Source organism: Urocitellus parryii, chromosome 14, assembly GCF_045843805.1.
Source record: "Urocitellus parryii isolate mUroPar1 chromosome 14, mUroPar1.hap1, whole genome shotgun sequence".
Taxonomy (NCBI): Eukaryota; Metazoa; Chordata; class Mammalia; order Rodentia; family Sciuridae; genus Urocitellus; species Urocitellus parryii.
The window spans coordinates 57,286,507-57,307,331 of NC_135544.1; the positions used below are offsets into that span (position 1 = coordinate 57,286,507).

Sequence of the window (20,825 nt, forward strand, 5' to 3'; positions counted from 1 at the left end):
GTTAGGTTTATATGTTTGTTGATGTAAACCTTGAGGACAGAGCTTCCTGTGCTGGCTGGGGCCTGACATGTATGACACACAGTATGTATTGGTTGGCTCACCATTGACGTGTATACAGACTGCAATGTCAGACTGCACAACAGTGGCATTCAGTGATAGAAGGGACCATGTTTACAATTAGAGGTGAGAGAATCACAGCTGAGTGGGGGCTTGGGACATCCAGACCTGTTTATAAACTTTCTTCAATAGAAGTGTCACTAAAGAATATTCATTCCTGAAGGCAGCCAGGCATGATGGCACGCGGTCTGTAATCCCAGCAACTTGGGAAGCCAAGGCAGGAGGATTACAAGGTCAAAGCCAGCCTCAGCAATTTAGAGATCCTGTCTCAAAATAAAAGGTAAAGAGGGCTGGGGTGTGGCTCAGTGGTGAATCATCGCTGGGTTCAATATCCAGGACTGTAAAAAGAAAGAATGTTCCTGAAGGAGAGAAAAACTTTAGCTTTTCATTTGGGAATCAGCTGATCAAAGACCCTCGTGTTCCCCTCATTTTACTGACAGTCTCTGGTGAAGCTCTGGGAGAAGTCGGTGTCTGTGGAAATGACTTCTCACAGCATCCAGGCCTCTCCTGCCTGGTCATCTTAGAGACTGAGCCGCGAGTGCCGTGGAAAGCACAGGAGCCATGAGAGCTGGTGGCCTGCTGGACGCATCCTGCCCTGCTTGTTTCTAGTGATCGTCTCCTTCACTGGGCACTTCTGAGTGGGCACTTTTGATGCCTACAGTTTGAGATTCTCACAAAAAAATTGTACTCCCCTCCCGCTTGCTGAACAAGGTCTTCTCCGAGCTCTCTGCCGAGTCCGGGTGAGGTGGGGCGAGGTGGTCTTTCCTTCTCCTGGGCCTCCTCCAGGCTGGGCAGCTCAAGAGGTCTGTGCTGTTCCAGATACAAGTGCTCTCCCACCCTGCGTCTTGTCAGGGCCTGTGCACGGTGGGGAGCCCTGAAGGGAGCAAGTTATTCTTGGTCTTGAAAATAGTGGAACTCTGTCTTTCTCATGTAAATCATATACTTTTACCAAAGTAGCCTATGATTATGCCTTTTTTGTTTGCTTTTTGGAAGAAGCATCAGTTCTTTGTGCTTCTTGTCAGTTAACGATGCCGGAATTTTTTGGCGATTTTTCCTCTCGTCAAGGTAGTTCCTTTTCCCTTTTATTATTATGTTGTCTAACTGAAGTGTACAAATACTAAATGAAGAACTTCAGATTCATTTCTAAAATTTTCATTTTGATTTTTAACATTCCTGGGATATCAGGATCCTTGTGAGTTTTTAAAAGAACATTTTAGCTATCATCTGCACACCTTTTAAAGCTCCCCATCTGCATGCCAGTCACCAATGTTGAACATTATTAGGGACTAAAGCAGAGTCCTGTCATCTGCAAGGAGAGGCCACAGATGACATCAACAATCAAGGACATCTAGAACAAAACAAACGCTGATGCACATAACGATGCACCTTAGCAGCAGCTTGGTGAGACTCACCAGCACTGGAGGCTTCCTCTCTGTTCTGATGATCTTTTACTTGCTGCTAATGCCTGTTACACCCATTTCAGGGGTCCCTACAAAAGATCTTTAAATTAACATGACCAGACATTTAGATGTTGAGAACAACATCAAGTGCAGATCAGTGGGTGTGTGCAGTGGCGCACACCTGTAATCTTGCACCTTGGGAGGCTGAAGCAGGGGAATTGAAATTTTAAGGCCAGCCTCAGCAACTTAGTGAGACACTGTCTCACAATAAAAAAAAAAAAATACAAAGGGTTGGGAATGTAGCTCAGTGGTAGAGCACCCCTGGGTTGGTTCAAGTCCCATTATTGGGGAGAGGGAATACAAATCAGAGCATATGACTCAAAGAAATTAATTCTATAGTACAGAAGCATATAAATATCATTATTAATATCAATAAGACTTAGAGATAGTAAATAAATAGTAATATTACTTAAGTTTTATAATGTGAAATGGACAAAAAACTAAAATCTTCAAACGATTTGGGAATACACAGAGGCGGTACATGGTAACCAAACAGATTATGTTCATTAACATGTGCATCATTTTAAAAACCATTTCTCTTTCCATTTCCCACCTATGATGAAAAAAATTAAGAAGACTTCCTGTGTTACAGCTTTTTGTTGCTGTGACCAGAATACTGACAGGAACAACTTGGAGGAGGAAAAGTTCATTTTGGGCTCATGGTTTCAGAGTCTCAGCCCATGGCTGGCTGACTTCATTGCTCTGAGCCTGAGATGATGGAAGGGTGAGAGAGAAAGAAGCCAGGGACAAGATATAGTCCCCAAGGGCACGCTCCCAGTGACTGCATCCTCCAGCCATGCCATGCCCCACCTACCTATAGTTACCATCCAGTACATCACTCAAATGATCCAACCATCGGATGGATTAATCCACTGCTGAGATGACCACTTTTCATAAACTAATTGTTTTACTTCCGAACATTTTGTTGTCTAACACGTGAGCTTCTCAGGGGATATTAGAGGCGGAAACCATAACACTTCCTTTTAATGTTTCTATCCCTATTTAGTTTGGAGACCTAAATCTCCTTCTCTGAGACAGTTCTGGCAGTGAAGATGCCCATGCCGTCTCCCTTAAACATCCAGACCCGCTGGGGTTCTCTTTGGTGTTATCAATGACACTTAGATCCTGTGTGTGGTTCTGTATGTATCATGCTGAAATACAGTGACCAGTTGGAATTATGTGAGAGGATGTCATCAGCAATGCGGAAGGATTAAAGGAGTTGTTTATAGCTTATCCATGCAGTGACAGAAGCCGACCATGTAAGCATTCAGGGCTCTTCAACCCTAGGAGGCATAGAGCCTCCGAAGGGCAATTTAACCACACTAGAGGGATGAGAGTCATGAAATTAACAAAGAGAACTGTGACAACTGGCGAGAACAACAGTGATTTATAGACAGCAAAGTGCTTTCTAAAACATACCTGTGGGATTCTGCCACTCCTGTTTTTTTAATACTAAACATTTTTGAGAATATAAAAACCTGGGTAAGGACTCAGGATGGAGGCGGTCTCATATGCACCAGTCACTCCTAGCATTCCCACTGGTAGATGAGGTGGAAGAGAAGCACAGGTTGTGTGATAGAGAGTGGTTATTATCACAGAGGTACTTTTAATCAGAGTGTCCTTGACATTTTCAGGCCGACACGTTCAGTTCCCTTCTTCACGCGAGGTACACAGACATGTGAGCTCGGGAATCCAGTGAAAGGTGAAGGTCTGTTCACATTTCTTTAAAATGAGCAGGTTCTCGGGTCAAGATGCTGCTGTGTTCCTGGACTTGTATTTTATCTGATTGATTTGAAAAGGTCATGGATCTTTTCTTGTAAGCTGAAGTTAACAGTTCCTTCCTTTAAAAACAAAGATTCTCATAACCTACAGAATCTTTTGGCTTTAGCATATTCATAAAGACTTAGAATTCTTGTTTTTATGGAGATTGGTTCTGGTTGTAATCAATTTCTGTCTGAGTTCCAGAAATGCAAAGATATTGCACGGAAAGAGGTGGCAGCTGACAAAATTGCTGTCTTTGACCTTCTGATGCAAGTTTAGTAACGAATCTAGAAAATAATGAACTGCAATTAATGAAATCTGCACTCATATTCAAGTGTGTTTCTCAGACAGCACATAAAATAATTGAAAGAACTTCCTGCTCTCTAATTAGTTAGATTGAATTAATTTGGCATGATAGCTTTTTTCACGTATCTGGAGTCTCTGTTCACAGGAAGCTATTTATGTGCTTCAAAGTTCAGGGCTCTAAGTGGTGTTGTTGATTAATCTGGGGAATTAAAGAGTTAATGGTCAGATTTAATTTCTGCCGTCAAAAGCTGGCCTTATTGCGGCCTGTCTTTGTTCTGGTATCCCTCTGGTCAGGGCAGCCTCCTGTGGCATGTGGGGAAGGCCCTGAGCAGAGGGCAGCAGCCTGCCCATCCCTGGGGCTGCGGAGAGGATGTCCTGTGGTTTTCTACCTGTTTCCATGAGATGCTTCCACGAGGAAGTGGGCCACGGGCGCACTCGCCCTCCCCTGCACGCAGGAAGCACGTTGCACTGTGACCGAGGCCCACCATCTAGCTGAAACAGGAAAGCACAGCGACACCTTGTTTTCCAGCCTTTGCTTTCCTTAATCATTCAGGTCAATTTAAAAATAATACAGATGGGCTTTCCCCCTGTGATTGAACTCCACCAGTGTAGGTACTTGGACAGGGCATGCTGCATCGTCTTGTCCTGGAGCTAACAAAGGGAAGTGGACACAGGCCTTGCGCAGCAGACCTTTTTAAAAAAAAAGTTAAACAAGTAAGTCTGGTTGCATTCCAAAAAAACTATAATCTGAAATTTGAATTTCACATAATTCTTACATGTTACGATTTTTCTTTTAAGTTTCAACCATTCAAGATGTAAAAGCCATTTCTTAACTTACAGGGCACATTAGCAAGCAGGAATCAGGCTGAATTTAGACCTTGTTTTTAAGGCTTTTAGATTAATAAATATTCCGTGATTCAGGAAACACCCTTCATCCTTCATGGACGCTGGAAACACTAATAACCATCATTTTGGATGAAGTCAATGTTACACTCTCTTTCAAAATAGATGTAACTCCGTATTTTAAAAAGTCAGAAGAAAGGAGTTTGAATGTTTTCATCATAAAGATGGTAAATGTTTGGGAAGAAAGACATGTTTAAACTTGAATCACAGTATACAAATGTATGCATGTGTCAAAATATCCAGATACCCCACAAATAAGTACAATTTTTTTATTATGTAGCATTTAAAAATAAATTTAAATCTAAAAAGGAAGAAGAAGAAATACCTTGAAAGATAGCACATAAAATTTCAGTAATTATGTAATAACAATGCTTCGCAAATGTACCGAGCATATACTGTGTGTCTAGAACTGTGCCAAGCATTTCAGACACAGTCTTAGTATCAGTGCAGTTTGGCCAACACTGTCCAGTAGAGAGATAACATGGGCCCCATGTGTAATTTAAAAATTCCTAGTAGACTCATTTAAGACCCTAAAAAGAAAAAAGGTTAAATTAATTTCAATATGATTTTTTAATCAGGAAGTATTATATCAACCTATAGTCAATTAAAAAAAAAAAAACTATTGAGATACAAAGGCCTGTAAGTTAGGTTTGTATTCTGCATTTCTGGCACATTCCTATTCAGATGCTGTATTTTCTTTGGACATACTTAATCTGCAATTAGAATTCATAAGATTTACTGTTGAAAAAGTGGATAGAGCCACATGCCCAAGCTATTCCAAAGCTACTTAAAAGCACTTCAGTTTTAAAATTTGCATTTTATTAAAATTAAACAAAAAAATAAACTTACTTCTTCAGTCACATTGGCTGTGTTTTAAGTCAGTTACTATGTGCTGCCAGTGGCTGCCATATCAAGATGGCACCCTTGTTGAGGACACTTGAGACTCAGATAGGTTAAGTACCTTCATCAGGTTACAGAGCCTGGTGAGTGACAGAACTGAGATTTATGTTTCAGAAAGCAAGATTTAAAGCACAAATGTGATCTTGAGAGATTTCAGCCAGGGGCTGTGGCTCATACCTGTAGTGCCAGCAACTTGTGAGGCCAGGAGGATCACGAGTTTAAGGCCAGCCTGGGCAACTTGAGACTCTGTGTCAAAATAAAAAGGGCTCAGGGATGTAGCCTTTAGGTTCAATCACCAGTACCCACCCCCACACCAAAGGAAAACTCAGCTGTTTAATTAAAAATGGCCAAGTGATTATTCTAGAGTAAATGAGTTAAGTATTTGAAGGAGGAACCAGCCCCTCCGTGAAAATCTGCCAGTGTGACCTGTTCACTTTTCCTTGTTGCACTCGTTCCCGTGGGCAGTGCCTGCTCATGGACAGCTGGGGAGCAGAGAGCGACAAGGTCACATCTGTCTGTGGAAAGCTCCCTCTGGCTGTGGGGTGGAAGTTGAGTTCAAAGAGGATGAAATGGAATCTCTGTGAAAGTGTGTAAAAGCCTCAGAGGGATTACAGTTGTGGTCAGGCATCTGAAGCCACCTTCCTGTGCCTGGCATATCTGTACTGTGATGTGCTGATTGAAATTGGCAAGGGGCAGGCAGTGTAATGGTGTCTCCAAAGAGACCCAGCTGTGGCCACCAGTCTGCCTGCCGGGTAATATTGCCTAGAGAATTCATGGGGATCTCCACCTTCCAGATGCACATCCCCCAGAGTGATCGGGTTTTCACCAATGAGAAGCTGACCTATCAGAATGCTGGGTTCCCCTTTTAAAATGAGAATCACAGCTGCCGGAGGAACAGAAGTGGTGGTGTCATCATGGCTCACACCACCTGGGTCAGCCTGGCTCCTGGAAGCAGTGGTGGGTACCAGGCACTGAAGGTCCGTCCCTAGGCATGGCTCCAGCAGGCTCTGGGCCAGGCAGGAAGCTCCACCAGCCAGCCACCTGCCCCCAGCCACCTGCCCGCCTTTTCCCTTCTTCCACAGGACCACCCAGCTCCTTCTGAAAAGGAGCATAACCTTCAAAAAGTGTCTTTCGATTGATTATTGCCAAGTCTTGATCATTGGGTAATTATGTATGTTAGATTTTTATCCACTGTGTGTTACTTTTATCAGGACATTTTTGAAGATCATAAAGTGTTTTGTTATATGCACTGCTTGCTTTTATTGCTTCTCTTTTTCTCACTTTAGCAGTAGGAAAATAATAGGTTAGTTCTTGATTATTTGTAGCAAAAAATGAACTATTACATCTCTTATCATAGAAAGAATTTCCTATAATTGGATTTAAATCACTGGTTAGTGTTTTTCAAAAAAGAGGATTATATTAATTTAGGTACCATTAAAAATGACATTTAACAACTGATCAAATTCAGTGTAAAGGGTGATTATTTGGAAAGGTTTATTTTCAAACAAGAAAAAATATGCATCAGAAAATTCGGTGTTGGGAAAGTTTTAAAGTGATTATTTTTTTTCGATTCAACTTTTCCCTCCTTTGCCTAACCTTGTGTCCAATTTTCAGAAGATCTGTTTCTCCCACATTCTGTCTGCAGTTCCGTCTTCTTTGTGTCACTGGTTAAGTAATCACGCAGATGCTGGTTTCTTCATCCACGAAGCATCCAGCGAGGGCCTTGTATTTGGATGGAGACTTGAGACCTACTTCCTGCCATCGGAGGTCAGGGTTGAGAGGCTCCCTGAGAGCAGCAGGTGCAGACACACAGACACACGTAGCACATTCTGCCAACGCTGTCACACACTTCTCCCTGCCTTCAGGAAGGCTGGGTCATGCCTGAGCTGAGACTTGCAGGTGAAGAGATGTTCACCAGGTGGACTGGGTCGGAAAAGCAGTGCATTGCAAAGTTGGGAGTGGGAAGGGTGGTGAGCAGGGCAGGGTGCAGCCATGGGGACGTGGTCTGTGTCATGCCAGGGCATTATTGTTCTAGGCAGAGGGGTCCAAAACAGCCTTTATGCCAAGTCATGAAACTCGGAGCCACACGCCCGTATTGGTGTGGGATGTGGAAATCAGAGCTTAAAGACCGTGAGGTCTGACCCGGGAAGTGACTGTCTGCAGTGTCTCTGAGGCGTCTGCTGTGGGGCCTGCTGTCTGCAGCCCCAGCAGTACCCCGTGTGCCTGTTGGTTTGGTGGCACTGGAGGACTCTCCTTGTCCCATCTCTTGAGTGTGTCGCTCCGGCAGGCAGTGCTCTGTGAGCCGACTGTGTCGTGTGGAGTGTAGATAATATATTCGCTTCCCTCGTGGGACTTCTCTATGATATTTATAGCTGCAGAATACTTTGCAGTCATTTTTATTAATAGTTACCAGATGTGTCATAAGGATTAATGAACTTATGATCTGAAATGTTTGAGCTCCTGAAATAGAGGCGATGCCTGCACAGAGGCGTAAAGAGCATTAAAATGCAAACAACAAGCATTTGAGCTCTTATGTGTGAAGGGGAAATGGCATGGTTAAGATTCCATACTCCGCAGACTTATCTGATGCCCTTAAAGAGGTTGCTGGACACATCAGAGGCCATCGCCAAACATGGAAGGTCCAGTACTGCCAGCCGCACGTGTGCAGATACCGCCTTCTCCTCCCTCGCCCTCGCCCTGGGTGTTGTCTTGAACAAATTGCCAACACAACCAGTTGTTTTGAGTGTTAATTGCCTTCTGTCTCTGAACTTCCATTTCTGTTTCCTTTTCCTCTTACTGTCCAACTGCAGGTCTGAGTAGCCCTCCGTGGGGCCACTGAACCTGCCTCTTCATGGATCTCTGTGTCCAGTGTCTCCTTCCTCAGGGCTGACCTCTGAAGCACAGTCTTACTGCCCTTTCATTTCATGGCCTGTGGTGGCTCTCTGCTGCCCAAGAGATTCACCTGAGAGCGCACAGGCCTCCTGCCCTCTGTCCAGTGCTAGTCATTCTGGGAAGGCCTTTCCTCCCCAAGACCTGAAGGAAGGAGAGCTTTTCCAGGGTTGAGCCGAGTCCACAGAACGTCTCACAAACTGGGCCTCTTCTGCCCCCTGCCTGTCATGCTGCTCAGGCCGGCAGTCTGCGCCCCCCACCCCTGCAGGTGTTCAGGACACATCCAGCTATGATTCCGTCCTTTGGATCCCTTCTGCTTTCGACATTTCCACTCAGAGGTTCTTTGCATCCCTGCTGCCTGCGTGCACACGCCCTGCCAAGGCTGGACAGTGCAGGCCTGGCTGGGCTCCTTGCTGCCGGTGGCACTGTGCAAGGCCCTGTGCATTCAAGCCCTGGAGATCTGTGTCGAGCGTCAGAACCAGTGTCACATCCAGTCTGGTCCTTGAATTCATTTCAACAGATATTAGTTATCTCCTGGGTTGTATAGTCACCCTGAGTCATAAGGAAGAGTGTAAAGTGTGTTTCAAAGCTCTGTTCTAAAGGGGAAGGAGTGTCATTTTAGGAAAAGTTCCATCCTAGGTTGTCACCATTTCACCTTTAGTAGGGTTTCTATATTTTTGTGCTTTAAGGTCTAAGCTTCACCTGGGTGGAAATGATCAACCACAGTCTTTTATCTATTTTAAGTCAGATCTAACTGAAGAATCTAAGTATTTTAGATTTCGAGCATAAGAAACTTTACTTTGCCTTTACTAAGAAGTATGTATTAAATATTTATCTTCCAGTTTGCAGAGGACCTTAGATACTTGTGGGGAAAAAACTAAACACCGAGCCAGCAGCCCCCACTCTAGGACTGTGGCTGGAGGGCAAGGTGCATGCTGGACGCTTTCTGGTCTGTCAGGGAGTCCATGTGGGCAGGTGGCAGGGCGGGAGGGAGAGGAACAGAGTGTGGGGAGACGGGTGGGGTCACCAGCCAGACCCCGAATGGTTAGGAAATGGAGGCAGCTGCATGGCCCTGCTGCCAGATACCCTGCCCCTCCACCTTTCTGAAACACGCCTCTGAGCCCCTCTCCTGCCTTTCCCCGCCGTGGTAGCACCCCAGTGTCTGCTGGGTAGAGTGTGTGTGCTTATGGTGTCCTTCCACCCTCTGAGCTATATCTCTGTGGTCTCCTGGACCCCCTCTCTTCTGTGCCCTCCCTCAAACCCTTTAGCAGAATCAGTTCCCAGTACCTCTGCTCGTCCACGTCTGCCCGTGGCAGGAGGGGCACCCTTTGCCACGTGTGGCTGTGTCGTGGCTGTGGACGCGATTAACACCTGCTGAGTGGACCGTCTTGGTCCAGGAAGGCTCCTCTCCCTTCAGGCAAGTTTCAGCTTAGGCAGAGGGAAGTCGGGCATTGCTTAGGCCATTGGGCCTGTAGTCAGTCCCGACCTTGTGGGTGCCTCAGGGCCCCAGGACACACAGGAGCCAGAGCACCTGGATGGCTTAGGGAAGAACAGGAAGGCTTACAGGTGGACTCTGTAGGGGAGCGGGACCTGCGGTCATTAGCCTGTCTGCACCCACCCTGCCAGGACGGCCCCTCTTGAGGGCTTAGCATGCAGAGCTGGCTCCGTCCAGCACCTTGGAGCACCTTGGGGGACCTGGGAGGAACCAGAGGCTGGTGAGCAGCTAAGGCAGGAATGGTGGAGCCTGGTTTCTTCCCGAGACAAATCATCAACTCCTTTCCTCGTGGTCCCACTGTGTTTTAAACCCAGCAGGTGCAAAGTGACCGTTCGTTTCCATTTCTTCCTCCTGGCTTCCTTCTCCTTATCCTGGCTCTTGTTATTTTTTGATCTTCGTTCTGTATGTCCTTGGATCATGTGTCCATGGTGACCACGTCCTTTCTTGTGTGTTGCTTGTGTCTGTTAGTTCAGACTCTCGCCTCACACCTGCTCTGCTGGGGACCCTGGTTACTGATCTTCTCTTTGGACTTTAAATGCTTCTTTGGTCAGTTTGCATTCCACTGCCAGATTAGCCTGACATTCAGTGTCTTCTGCTTGCTTTGCTCAGGAATCGGGTGACCCCCTTTTGTCACCTAGGTGGGTTAGTTTCAGGCACCTAAGGCCTCCTGTGGTCACCCCTGCTCTCTCTGCTTCAGAGAGACTGGCTCCCTTCTCCTGCTTTCTTGACGCATGTGTCCATGAGTTCTCCCTGGCCATCCCGTGTGGGGCAGCTTCCAGCTCCTGCCCGCAGTCTTTCTGGGTCTTTCCTGACCTGGTTACTTCTCCATGCAAAGTCTCACGCCACGTGTCTGCCCAGCACAGTCCTTGGTCATGCTGTGTCTGCTGGGGCGCTCAAGCCTGTGTGCTGGCTGGCGGCCCTCGCTGGCTTAGTTGCTTCCTCTGTGGCCTGGAGCCCTGGCACCATGCACCTGGCTGGCCAGGTGTGTGAAGTTCCCAAGGGTTGTGAAGGTTCTCCCAGGGGCCCTCTGATGGCGTTCCGCTGTCCAGGGAAGACTTGCGCCAGTGGTCCCCCTTGTCCAGCCCCCTCACAGCATGCTTGTCTCCTCAGCTGGTGCCTCGGATCCTGGTGCAGCCAGCCTTCGCCGATGCCCTGGTCACCAGGACAGAGGAGGTGAGTGGCTCGGGTTGGGGCTGCCCCAGCTGCTGTGGGTGGCCCCGACACTAGCACTGTTTGATGCACACCTGCCCTTTGTTCCTCTCGTTCCTGTTTTGATAGTGAACCACAGTGCAGGTGACTGCTTCTCCCTCTGTGGCCCCTTCTGTTTCCACCCTGCTAATCGTGTGGCTGCTGGTGCCGTCTGGGCTGCAGTAGCCCACTGCTAGGCGGAGGGGGTTCTATAAGCAGAACAGTCTCCTTCTTCTCAGTGTTGGCTTAGTTCTTAGTTTTACATTCCGTTCTGATTCAGGGTAGCAGCGTGCAGACACGGATGCTAAGCTGGAGGAAGCAGTCTCACGGTCTCCCACAGATCAGCAGCACCTGGGATCTGCGGAGCCGAGAAGCTGCTTTCCCCACTGTGCCGTCGTTCTCTTAGGAGATGCTCCATCTTCATGGGGAAATGTTATTTATTAGAACAGCCAAAAAGGCCCCGTAATTGGAGAGATGCTTCACGCCTCCCGGCACCCCTCATGCTCTAAGGCCCTCTCACTCCACTGCTTGTGGGTGTCATGACTCTCCCCGGGGACGTGCCCAGTGTCCTCTCCCTGGGAGTGCAGCGGTCATTCTGCCCAGCCCGTGGAGGGAGAGCAGGGCCTTGTGGTGAGGACAGCCACCCACCCAGCTCCCACAGAGCCTCTGGCGGCTCTTTCAGCTCGGCCTTCACAGAAGTTTCTGGAAATGCCTCTCTTAATGGTCAGGGTAAAATCAAGAGGTGGCAGCTAGGTTTCCAGTCACCCACCCACCGGGTCCAGTGGAGAAGTGCTGTGGGCCGGGGGCCGGGGGGCTGGGGCGCAGTGGGCCACCTCTGCCCTCTCTGGTCTCTTGTTGTCGCTTCACCTCCAGCTCCTTTCCCTTCTCGGGGCCTGGACGACCCTTCAGCCTTGCTGGCCAAGGGGTAGAGTGCACGTGCTACATTCCTGCCTGTCCTTCCTCAGTGATGCCTGTGGCACCGTTGAGGTGACACCTGCAAACTATGGCAGCATCTCTGGACCAGCCTGGACCACCCCAGGCCCCCCGCTGGCCCTGAGCAGCCAGGGGTGGAGCTGTTGAGGCTCTGCCCTCCTCTAGTCTGCGTATTCTTCCCCACTTGGTCACTTATGTTAAAACTAAAATACAGAAGAATAAATAAAACATGTACAAGTTGCAAAAGAAAAATGATTGAAGGATTGCCTAATCTTTTAGAGTATTTATGACGGTGACAGTTATTGATCTATTGGATTGAGTAAATTTTGCAGCCCAGAGATCCATCACAAAAATGGGCTGTTAATCTCAGGAGGTGCCGTTAATTTCATCCCCTGAAAGTGTGCCTTGTGGGGAGAGAAGGCCCCTGGAAACAGGAATATAAATGACAATCCAGGGGAAAATGCGTGATTTATCAAATTGCTGAGTTAAGCCAAGTAACTGTAAGAGACTTATAGATCTCAGCCGTTTCCCAGTTCAAATAAATCCTGTGTTTCAAATGGGGAATGACCGTTCCTGTAATATAAATAATTTTCCATAAATATTGGAAAACATATTTCTTTTTCTGAACAGCATCCCACCCCACCCAGCTCGCCCCATCCGCCTTCTCCCCAGCACCGCCGTTCCTGCCAGGGCTTCAGTCACAGACCAGGCACCTCGCGTAGCTCGGAAACTGGGGTTTGGACAAGTGGTGGCTGTTGTCCCCCCTGTGAGACCTGGCTCTGTGTGTGTCCTCTGCTGGGGACTCCGGGAGCCATGTGAAGAGAAGAGGCTGGCCCAGCCACCAGCAGCTCTGTCCTCCAGTGGCTCCTCTGGTCTTTGTTCCAGGATTAGAGGTCCCTGAGCCCCGACTGGCCCTGGCTTCTACAGCAGCCAGAAAAACAGCTTCTAGAAGAAAGGGCAGGCCGCAGGCCGACTCTGTCCCCCTCGTCCCCTGGACCCCCTCCACCCCAGCCAGGGTCAGCCCCTCCTGGTGCCGCACTGCTGAGCACTTTCAGACCCTCCGATGAGGTCATCACTTGGACTTTGCTGGGAAAGTGCTCTCTGGCCTCTTCAGTGCTTCTCCTGTCGCCTCTCGAGGCTGGTGGTGGGAGGGTCTGTTTCCACAGTGTCCCGGTTGCCACTGAGTGTGGGAGGCCACAGAGGCCATGACGGGGCAGCAGGGTTTTAGTGTGCTGCTCTTTGAGGCCAGGGGCTTTGCCTCCTGCCCTGCCTCTGGGTGGCAGGGATGGGCATCTGTGTTTACCTAAGGGTGCAAGGGACGGGCCTTTGCCGTGTTGCTCAGTGCTCTCCCCAGCATCAGTGCTGTGCACACCTGGAGTAGTTGTGTGCAAGACCAGGGTCACGTTAGACTCAGGCTGCACTGTGGCCAGGGCTGTCCTACCCAGAGCCAGGCCTGTTCCCTGGGGGGCTGCTCCCCGGGCTTGTGTTGGGCACGTGCCACCTGCAGTTCTCAGTGGTGCTTCCCTCCTGCTACAGGCCCCGCATGGCAGCCTTGGGCCTGGTGTGGCCTCTGAGATTGCGGCGCAGACGGCAGCCCCTGGGGCGAAGAGCTCCGAGAAACCAGCCAAAGTGCCTTCCCCACCGCCCGCCGCTGTGGTCACCCAGGTCCCGGAAGGGCAGGACGGCCCCCCCAGCCCCCTGAGTGAGGCCTCCAGCGGCTACTTCTCTCACAGTGTCTCCACTGCCACCCTGTCCGATGCACTCTGCCTGGGCCTGGATGTTGCTGTCCCTGCTGGCCAGACGCCTGGCTCTCCACCAGCGCCCAGCCAGGCTGCCCCGGAGGCTGGGCTGGCCTTTCCCTCCTGTGCGCAGAGCCACCCACCTGGACGAGAGGAGCCTGCTGCCCAGCCTCCCCCGCCTGCCCCCAGCAGGGACCCTGAGACCTCCAAGGCCCTGTTGCTCCCTGACCCCCCACCGTTGGCACCTGTGTCCCCGTTCAGAATCCAGAAGGTGCGGACCTCGGAGCTGAAGTCGTTCACATGCATGCTGGGCGGTGGCTCTGGGATCCAGGAGGACCTGCTTGCCACAGTAGGGTCTGGTGACACTGGGGGGCAGGCCCTGGGGACACCAGAAGTGGCCTCTGATTCTGAGGATACCAGTGAAGTCCCCGAGTGGCTCAAAGAGGGGGAGTACGTTGCTGTGGGCACCAACAAGACAGGCATCGTGAGGTACGTCGGGCCTGCTGATTTCCAGGAGGGGACATGGATTGGTGTGGAGCTGGACCTTCCGTCAGGTAAGTGGTCCCTGGAGGGTGGCCAGTGGGGACAGGGAGGCAGCTCCACATGAGGTGGCACTGCGGGGGTGCTGGGTTCCCAGGGCACAACCTGGCTGAGTCTCCCAGCTGTGGCTTCTCAAAACCAGGACTCTTCAGTAGATGAGTTAAGTTTTCTTGTTTAACTTTGAACTTTCTAAGAAACCCAAGATTGTCACTGAAAGCTACTATAGATTTAGTAATGGTTTTAAATGCTTTTTTTGTTTGAGACAGGGTCTCAGGTGTTGCCCTGGTGTCTTCAGGTGACCCTCTATCTCAGCCTCTGAGTAGCAGAGACTAGGGTGCATGCCACCGCACCCAGCACTTTTTTTTTTTTTTAAGTTACAGAAGCGCCTGCTTTTGAAATAGAAGGGTAGCTTGGGCTCAGGGCGTAAGCCCCTGCCCTCATTGGTTCCTGGGTTCTCTTGGCTATTCCTTGGACTTCCTGGCCTCAGTCCGCAGGTTGGGAGCTCTGGGTGAGGTGACGAGGGGACCTGTGATCTGCTGCAGCCTCTTGGATCATGTGATTGAGTGTCAGATCTTAGAAGTAATGAGAAGAACAGGGGCAAGACTTGAGGGTATATTTGTCCTTCAAAAGTTTTTTCAATATTATTTTTTTTAACTTTTTTACTTTTTATAGTTGTAGATGGACAGATGCCTTTGTTTATTTTTATGTGGTGCTGAGGATCGAACCCAGTGCCTCACACATGCTAGGCAAGTGCTCTGCCACTGAGCTACAGCCCTCAGTATTGTTTTAAAACAGCTTTATTGGGAAGCAATTCATATATTATAAGCTCTACCCATTTAAAGTGTACACGTGCTGAGCACGGTGGCATATACCTGTAATCTCAACAGCTCAAGAGGCTGAGGCAGGAGGATCACGAGTTCAAAGTCAGCCTCAGCAAAAGTGAGGTGCTAAGCAACTCCGTGAGACCCTGTCTCTAAAATACAAAATCGGGCTGGGGATGTGGCTCAGTGGTCAAGTACCCCTGAGTTCAATCCCCAGTACCCAAAAAACAACAAAACAAGGATTAAAAGGGTATTAGCAAATAATTCATCTATGACTAGTAACACATACTGTATTCAAGTTGCTAGATTCCAAACATACCTTGGTGAACAGAACAAAGCCCCTGATATAACTGGACTTGTATTTTTTAAAAGATTTTATTTATTTTGTTCCAGGGATTAAACTTGGGACACTTTCACCTCGGCCTTTTGTATTTCTTATTTTGAGTAAAGGTCTAAGTTGCTTTAGGTCACCTGGCCTCGAACTTATGATCCTCCTGCCTCAGCCTCCTGAGTTGCTGGGCTTGCAACTCAGGAGGGGATTTAGAGGGGATAAAATTACCAAGTAAACAAAAAATTTGATAGTAATAAATGCTATGAAGAAAATAAAATGTACTAAGGGGTGAGGAGGGTGGGTGTAGAGGGTATTTTATACTAAGCAGGAAAACCAAATGGATGAACAGAGGAGAAAGGTGGGAAGGTGGCCTTTGGTCAGGCAGGGCAGTTGTAGCCAAGGGCCCGAGTGTGTGAACCTCAAGGCAGGGCCAGGCTTGAAGGCCGGCCACTGACACCATGGATTCTGTGTCCCTGCTTTGGAGGGTGTGAACAGAGTGTGGCTTGGAGAGAGGATGTGGAGCAGAGGTTGTGGCCATCCCAGGCCGAGAGGGCCCCCTGTCAGGGCAGGTGGGACCACAGCCAGAGGGCTGGGTGGCCCTCAGGAGAGACAGGGATGACCGCTCAGGTGTGACGACAGGCTAGATAAGGGGTCACTGACTGACTTGCAAGGACTCTGCTTTGGATGCACATGTTAGTTGCAGGCCAGGCCTGGGCGTCCCCCTGAGAGGCCCAGGGCCTGGCAGATGGGCAGACAGGCAAACCAGCTCCAGCACTGGAGAGTGGAAAGGATGTGGAAGAGCAGGGGAAAGAAGTAGCGAGGAGCTGTCCCCAAGCAGAGTGTGGGGGCTGCTGTGCTGGCCGAGCCAGCTGCTGCGGTGGCCAGGAAGGCTGCTGCTGGTCCTGCTGCAGGGTTCTCGCTCCTCCGGCCACAGACCCCGCCCTGCACCTCCTCTTAGATGTGTTTTGTTGGCCCTCACAAGGAAACCTTTGTCCCCCTTGTCCCTTCTGGGCACATGAGGCGTGGCGTCTGTGGGTCCCCCCCTGTGGAGTCAGGGCTGAGTCTTCCCAGTGCCGCCGGCCACAGCCTGCTCTGCTCACTCAGTGAAGTGACCTGTGCCCCTGGAGTGGCCGAGCCCGCTCTGCTGTGGCAGGTGTCTGCGCCTGCGTCTCCCCACCTCCTCTGCAGGGCTTGTCGCCCAAGGCCACGGGGCTGAGGGAAGCCAGCTCTGGTGACCACTGCTCGCTGCCCGGGCAATGGTCACCCCATGCCCTGGTTTCTGCTGGACCAAGCAGGGCCTGAGCGGTTGGTACCAGGCACAGAGGCAATCTGGGGTACACAGCAAGGGAGGTGACAGGGCGCCCCTTTTTGATGCCACCTTTTCCTTTCCCTTGCAGGAAAGAATGACGGCTCCATTGGTGGGAAGCAGTACTTCAAGTGCAACCCGGGCTACGGGCTGCTGGTGAGGCCCGGGCGCGTGCGCAGGGCTGCGGGGGCTGGGCGCAGGCGCAGCTCGGGGCTCCGGCCGCAGGGCGCCCCCGAGGCCCGCCGGAGCGCCACCCTCTCGGGCTCCGCCAGCAACCTGGCCTCGCTGACGGCCGCTCTGGCCAAGGCCGACAGGGCCCACAAGAACCCCGAGAACCGGAAGTCCTGGGCCAGCTGAGCCACCGCCTCCCGAGGCAGACACCCAGGGAGCTGCCGAGCCCCCCCTGTGACGCCTGGGGACCTCCCCAAGCAGGCTGAGGAGTGCTCTTTGCACGACACAGGGCTGGTGACTGCCCGTTCCCTGTCCTCCCGGCCCTGGAAGCTTGGCTTCTCCCTGTCGTCCGTGGCCGAGGAGGCCCCCAGCTGTGCCTCCCGGTGGCGGGTGGGAAGTGTGGAGCCCGGGTGGTGGGACCCCCGTGGGAGGCCCGGGCACTCCGCCTGCCTGGGGCACCCCCCAGGGTCTTCCCCTCTCTTCCGGCACCCTGACGCCTTAATTTAAGGAGTGACTTTCCCAGCACCTGCGGGGCTCCCGTGGGCCTGGCTGTCCCTGTCCCGCCTCCCCGCAGGGGACAAGTCCCGTCAGGGCCAGGGGCGCGGCGGAGGGCGTCCGGCAGGGTCTCTGGGAGCCCTGGCTTCTAGACCTGGCTGGAAGGTCTTCTGTTTGCCATTGATTCTCCTAACCGGATGCTTGGGATATATTTATTTATATTTATTTTTAAAATCTGAAATCATTGCGAGCTCAATCGCCCTCTGCCTGGGCTGGTGCTGAGCCTTCCTGAGTGCCCTGGCCTTTCTGGTCCTCCTGCCTGGGCAGCGCTTCCTGGGGGAGACGTGTGTGTGTGTCCTGCACACACGTGTTTGTTGGTGGCCTTTGTCCACGATGACAGGGGACAGGGGAGGAGCACAGAGGGGCACCCCCCTCGCTGGTGCGCGGTGGCATTTTAACTTCCTCCACCTGGCGGCAGGCGGCCTGGGGAGGGAGAGGCCGGTTGCCCTCCCAGGCCCACAGCCTCCCCAGGGGTGGCTCCCCTCCCTGCCAGACGGGAGGCTTCTCATCCTGGGGCCTTTCGTGTCAGCTGTGTTGAGAGTGTGTGTGTGTGTGTGTGTGTGTGTGTGTGTGTGTGCGCGCGCACAAAACTGGGCCAGGCCTGGTCCCGGTGGGTGGAGGACACCCCCAAACTGTCTTGTCTCCAGCAGCCCCAACTTGCCCACCGACCCCAGCTCAGGGCTGGAGTTTGCACTGGGCACCTCTGGGCTGGAGTTTGCACTGGGCACTCCTGGCGGCTGGGTTTGGTTCTTGGAAAAACCATCGCGGAAGTTTTTGGTGAGGAATCCGGTTCTAAAGAGGTTTGAAGCCCCTTATGAGAAGCAGTGCTAGACCTTATCTCCAGATGGGGCCACCAAGCCTGAGCTGGCCCCCCTGCATTACTCTGGCCAGCATGGGCAGCACATGGTGCCAGAGGCCAGGACAATTAACCCAGGGCACTCTGACCACCAGGGGACGGCCAGGAACAGGCTCAGGCCGGAGCAGTCCCTCAGGCAGGGTCAGCGTCCAGCCTGTGTCTGCACAGGCCCGTCCTGGGGCTGGCGTCTTCATGATCCCCCCTTGTGAGCGGGCATTGTGAGGGGTCAGGGCTGGCCAAGGCCCTGCCAAGGGGATCTGGTCTGCCCCTTTCTGGGACAGCATGACTGGAGGGAGCCTCCATCCTGAGGCAGGCATTGACCAGCGGCCTTCCCTTCCTGTTTTGGGGACACTGTGGGCTGTGGATTCTGCCTGGCTTTTCTCCTTTCCCTCCTGCGCAGCATGGCTCTTCTGGAGTCTGGTTCAGTTGGAGTCAGTGTCCCCTGTGTGGCTGTTGGGCAGGGACCAGCCCCTCCCTCGGGCAGGCCAAGCCCCGGGAGCCCCAGGAGAGAAAGCTGGAGGTGGGAGTCGGGCAGGGCCTGCTGGAGCCGTGGTCATAGGCCCGGGAGGGGAACCTGGTGCTGCTCTTCATCATTCTGGGCCTTTAAAGTGGAGGAGGATAAAAAGGGATCATCGACTTGAAGAGCTTGTGAGCAGGAGCGCAGGAGCCGGGAGGCTTGACCAACATGGCTCAGGCTCCTCGTCCTTGTCCTGCAGAGTGCGGGACACCTTCTCTCTCCCAGGCCTCTTCTCCCCATCTCCCAGGGGCATCCCCTACCTGGTGCAGTGAGCTCAGCCTCCTTTCCAGCCTTGTTCACAGGCCTGAGCAGGCCTGCGGGGACAGGCGTGTGCTGGGGTGTGGAGACCTCTCTGCGCTCTTGGCTGGAGTTTTCTTCCAGCTTAGGGTCTTGTGCTTGGGGTCTCGTGAGCCTGTGAGGAGTTGGTCCTATTGGTGTTGTGAGTGTCTGTGTCCATAGCTGAGGGGGCGCAGGGCGTGCCTCTGTTGCCCCTGCCCCGAGGGCAGGATGTGGGCCTCTGGAAGGACAGCACCGCTGGAGGGGAGGCTGGTGGACAGCACCCCACTGGGCCTTGCCCGCAGCTTGCCCCTGGGTCCTTCCTGCACTGAACCTACTCATCCCCTAGGGCAGAGGGAGGCACTAGCTGCTCCCTGTGGGAGGCTCTCAGCACTTCTGCTACCCTTGGCTTCCTGGGCAGCCCTGTCTCCCGCTAGGCGAGCTGCGCAGGCGCTGGGTGAGGCCTGCTCAGGTTTAGTCTTTCCTCTTGCTCTTTGGCGTAGATTAACACTAACTTGTGGCTGGAGAAACAAGGGTGTGCAGTAGGGATGGTCACTGAAGTGCTGGGCAGTGGAGGGACAGGGAAGGTGTGTATCTGGGTTCCTGGGAAGGCCTAGAGGTGTCCATGTCCCCTTCACTCCTGGTCTTTTCTCCCTTGGGCTTAAGCATTGTCTGTACATGAAGCAGGAGGTTCTGGGTTCGAGTTGTCCTTGCTTAGGCGCCCTGTCTGCGGAGGCTACAGGGTGTGGAGCGTATTTTGATGCTTCTGGTGCCATCAGCCCCATGCCACCTTAGACAGGAGGCACTGAGGTGGCGGGGCCATCTGTAGTGCCTTTCCCTGGGGTGCACCCCCACAACAACTGTACCCAAAGCCTCTTTCTCTCTGAAAGGCCTGGTGCCCTGGTGAGCTGCACACGCTACTGGTGTTGGGAGAGTCTGAACAGCTTCTCTGTGTGGATTTTGTAAATATCTTGAATTCACACAGAGAAGTGATTTGATTTGGGGATTATAGTGATTTGGTACACATTAAATGGGAGTTAAAAAAAAATCCAAAGACTGTAATGAATTGTAAAGATTTTAATGATTCCTCTGTGTGGTGAACTAAACGCTGTAACTCTGTACCATATATGCCTTCCCATCAAATGACCAGCAGCTTCTGAATAAAGCCAATGACTTCTTGCCTTGTCTGGGGTTGGTCTTGTTGCTTCCTCCCTTTTCTACACAGACTGGGGCTCATGCAGACTGTCCCCGTCATGGCCCTGTTGTCACTGGTGGTGGTGGTGGGCATCTCAAGATGGAAGCTAGAAGGGTGGGCCTGGCACACACCCCTCGTTAGCCTGTTCAGAAAACCAGCGTAGGCTGGTTTCTACAGCTGAAAGGTAGGCAGACCCCGCACGTTTCTGCATTAAGGGGTTTTGGGAAGGGAGGATGACGGCTGTGGCTGGCAGGGTCTGGGTCAAGTCCAGGTGGGCTGTGGGGCCTGACAGTTTTACTGGGCCCTACTGCCAGTGAGGTTGACCTCCTACCGCCATCTGCCGAGCTGTGTGCCCAGCACAGGTCTGGAGCACCCCGAGGATGGCAGGTTGGCCTTTGAGCCAGGAGAGGTGGCTAGGCCCCTTGGCTCTGCCTGTGAAGTCCCACTCACAGCCACAGGACTGCCGCCCTGTGCAGGTTTCCTCCCTGGCCGCTGCATCACTCGGCCCTCCCCTCATGGCCGACAGCCATGGCCTCCTTGCCAAACGGAGGGCTGTGGCCATCCGC

At 51.7% G+C, this 20,825-nt stretch overlaps 1 protein-coding gene across 1 annotated transcript in view; it reads left to right on the forward strand.

Annotated features, from left to right (window-relative positions):
* Kif13b (kinesin family member 13B) overlaps positions 1-20,249 on the forward strand; it is a 158,291-nt gene extending 138,042 nt beyond the window's left edge. The window contains exons 38-40 of the mRNA XM_026398857.2: positions 10,942-11,004; positions 13,489-14,245; positions 16,781-20,249. Coding sequence (XP_026254642.2) covers positions 10,942-11,004; positions 13,489-14,245; positions 16,781-17,046 — 1,086 coding nt within the window. The 3' untranslated portion in view covers positions 17,047-20,249. The remainder of the gene's footprint in view (positions 1-10,941; positions 11,005-13,488; positions 14,246-16,780) is intronic.
* The last annotated feature ends 576 nt before the right edge of the window (positions 20,250-20,825 follow it).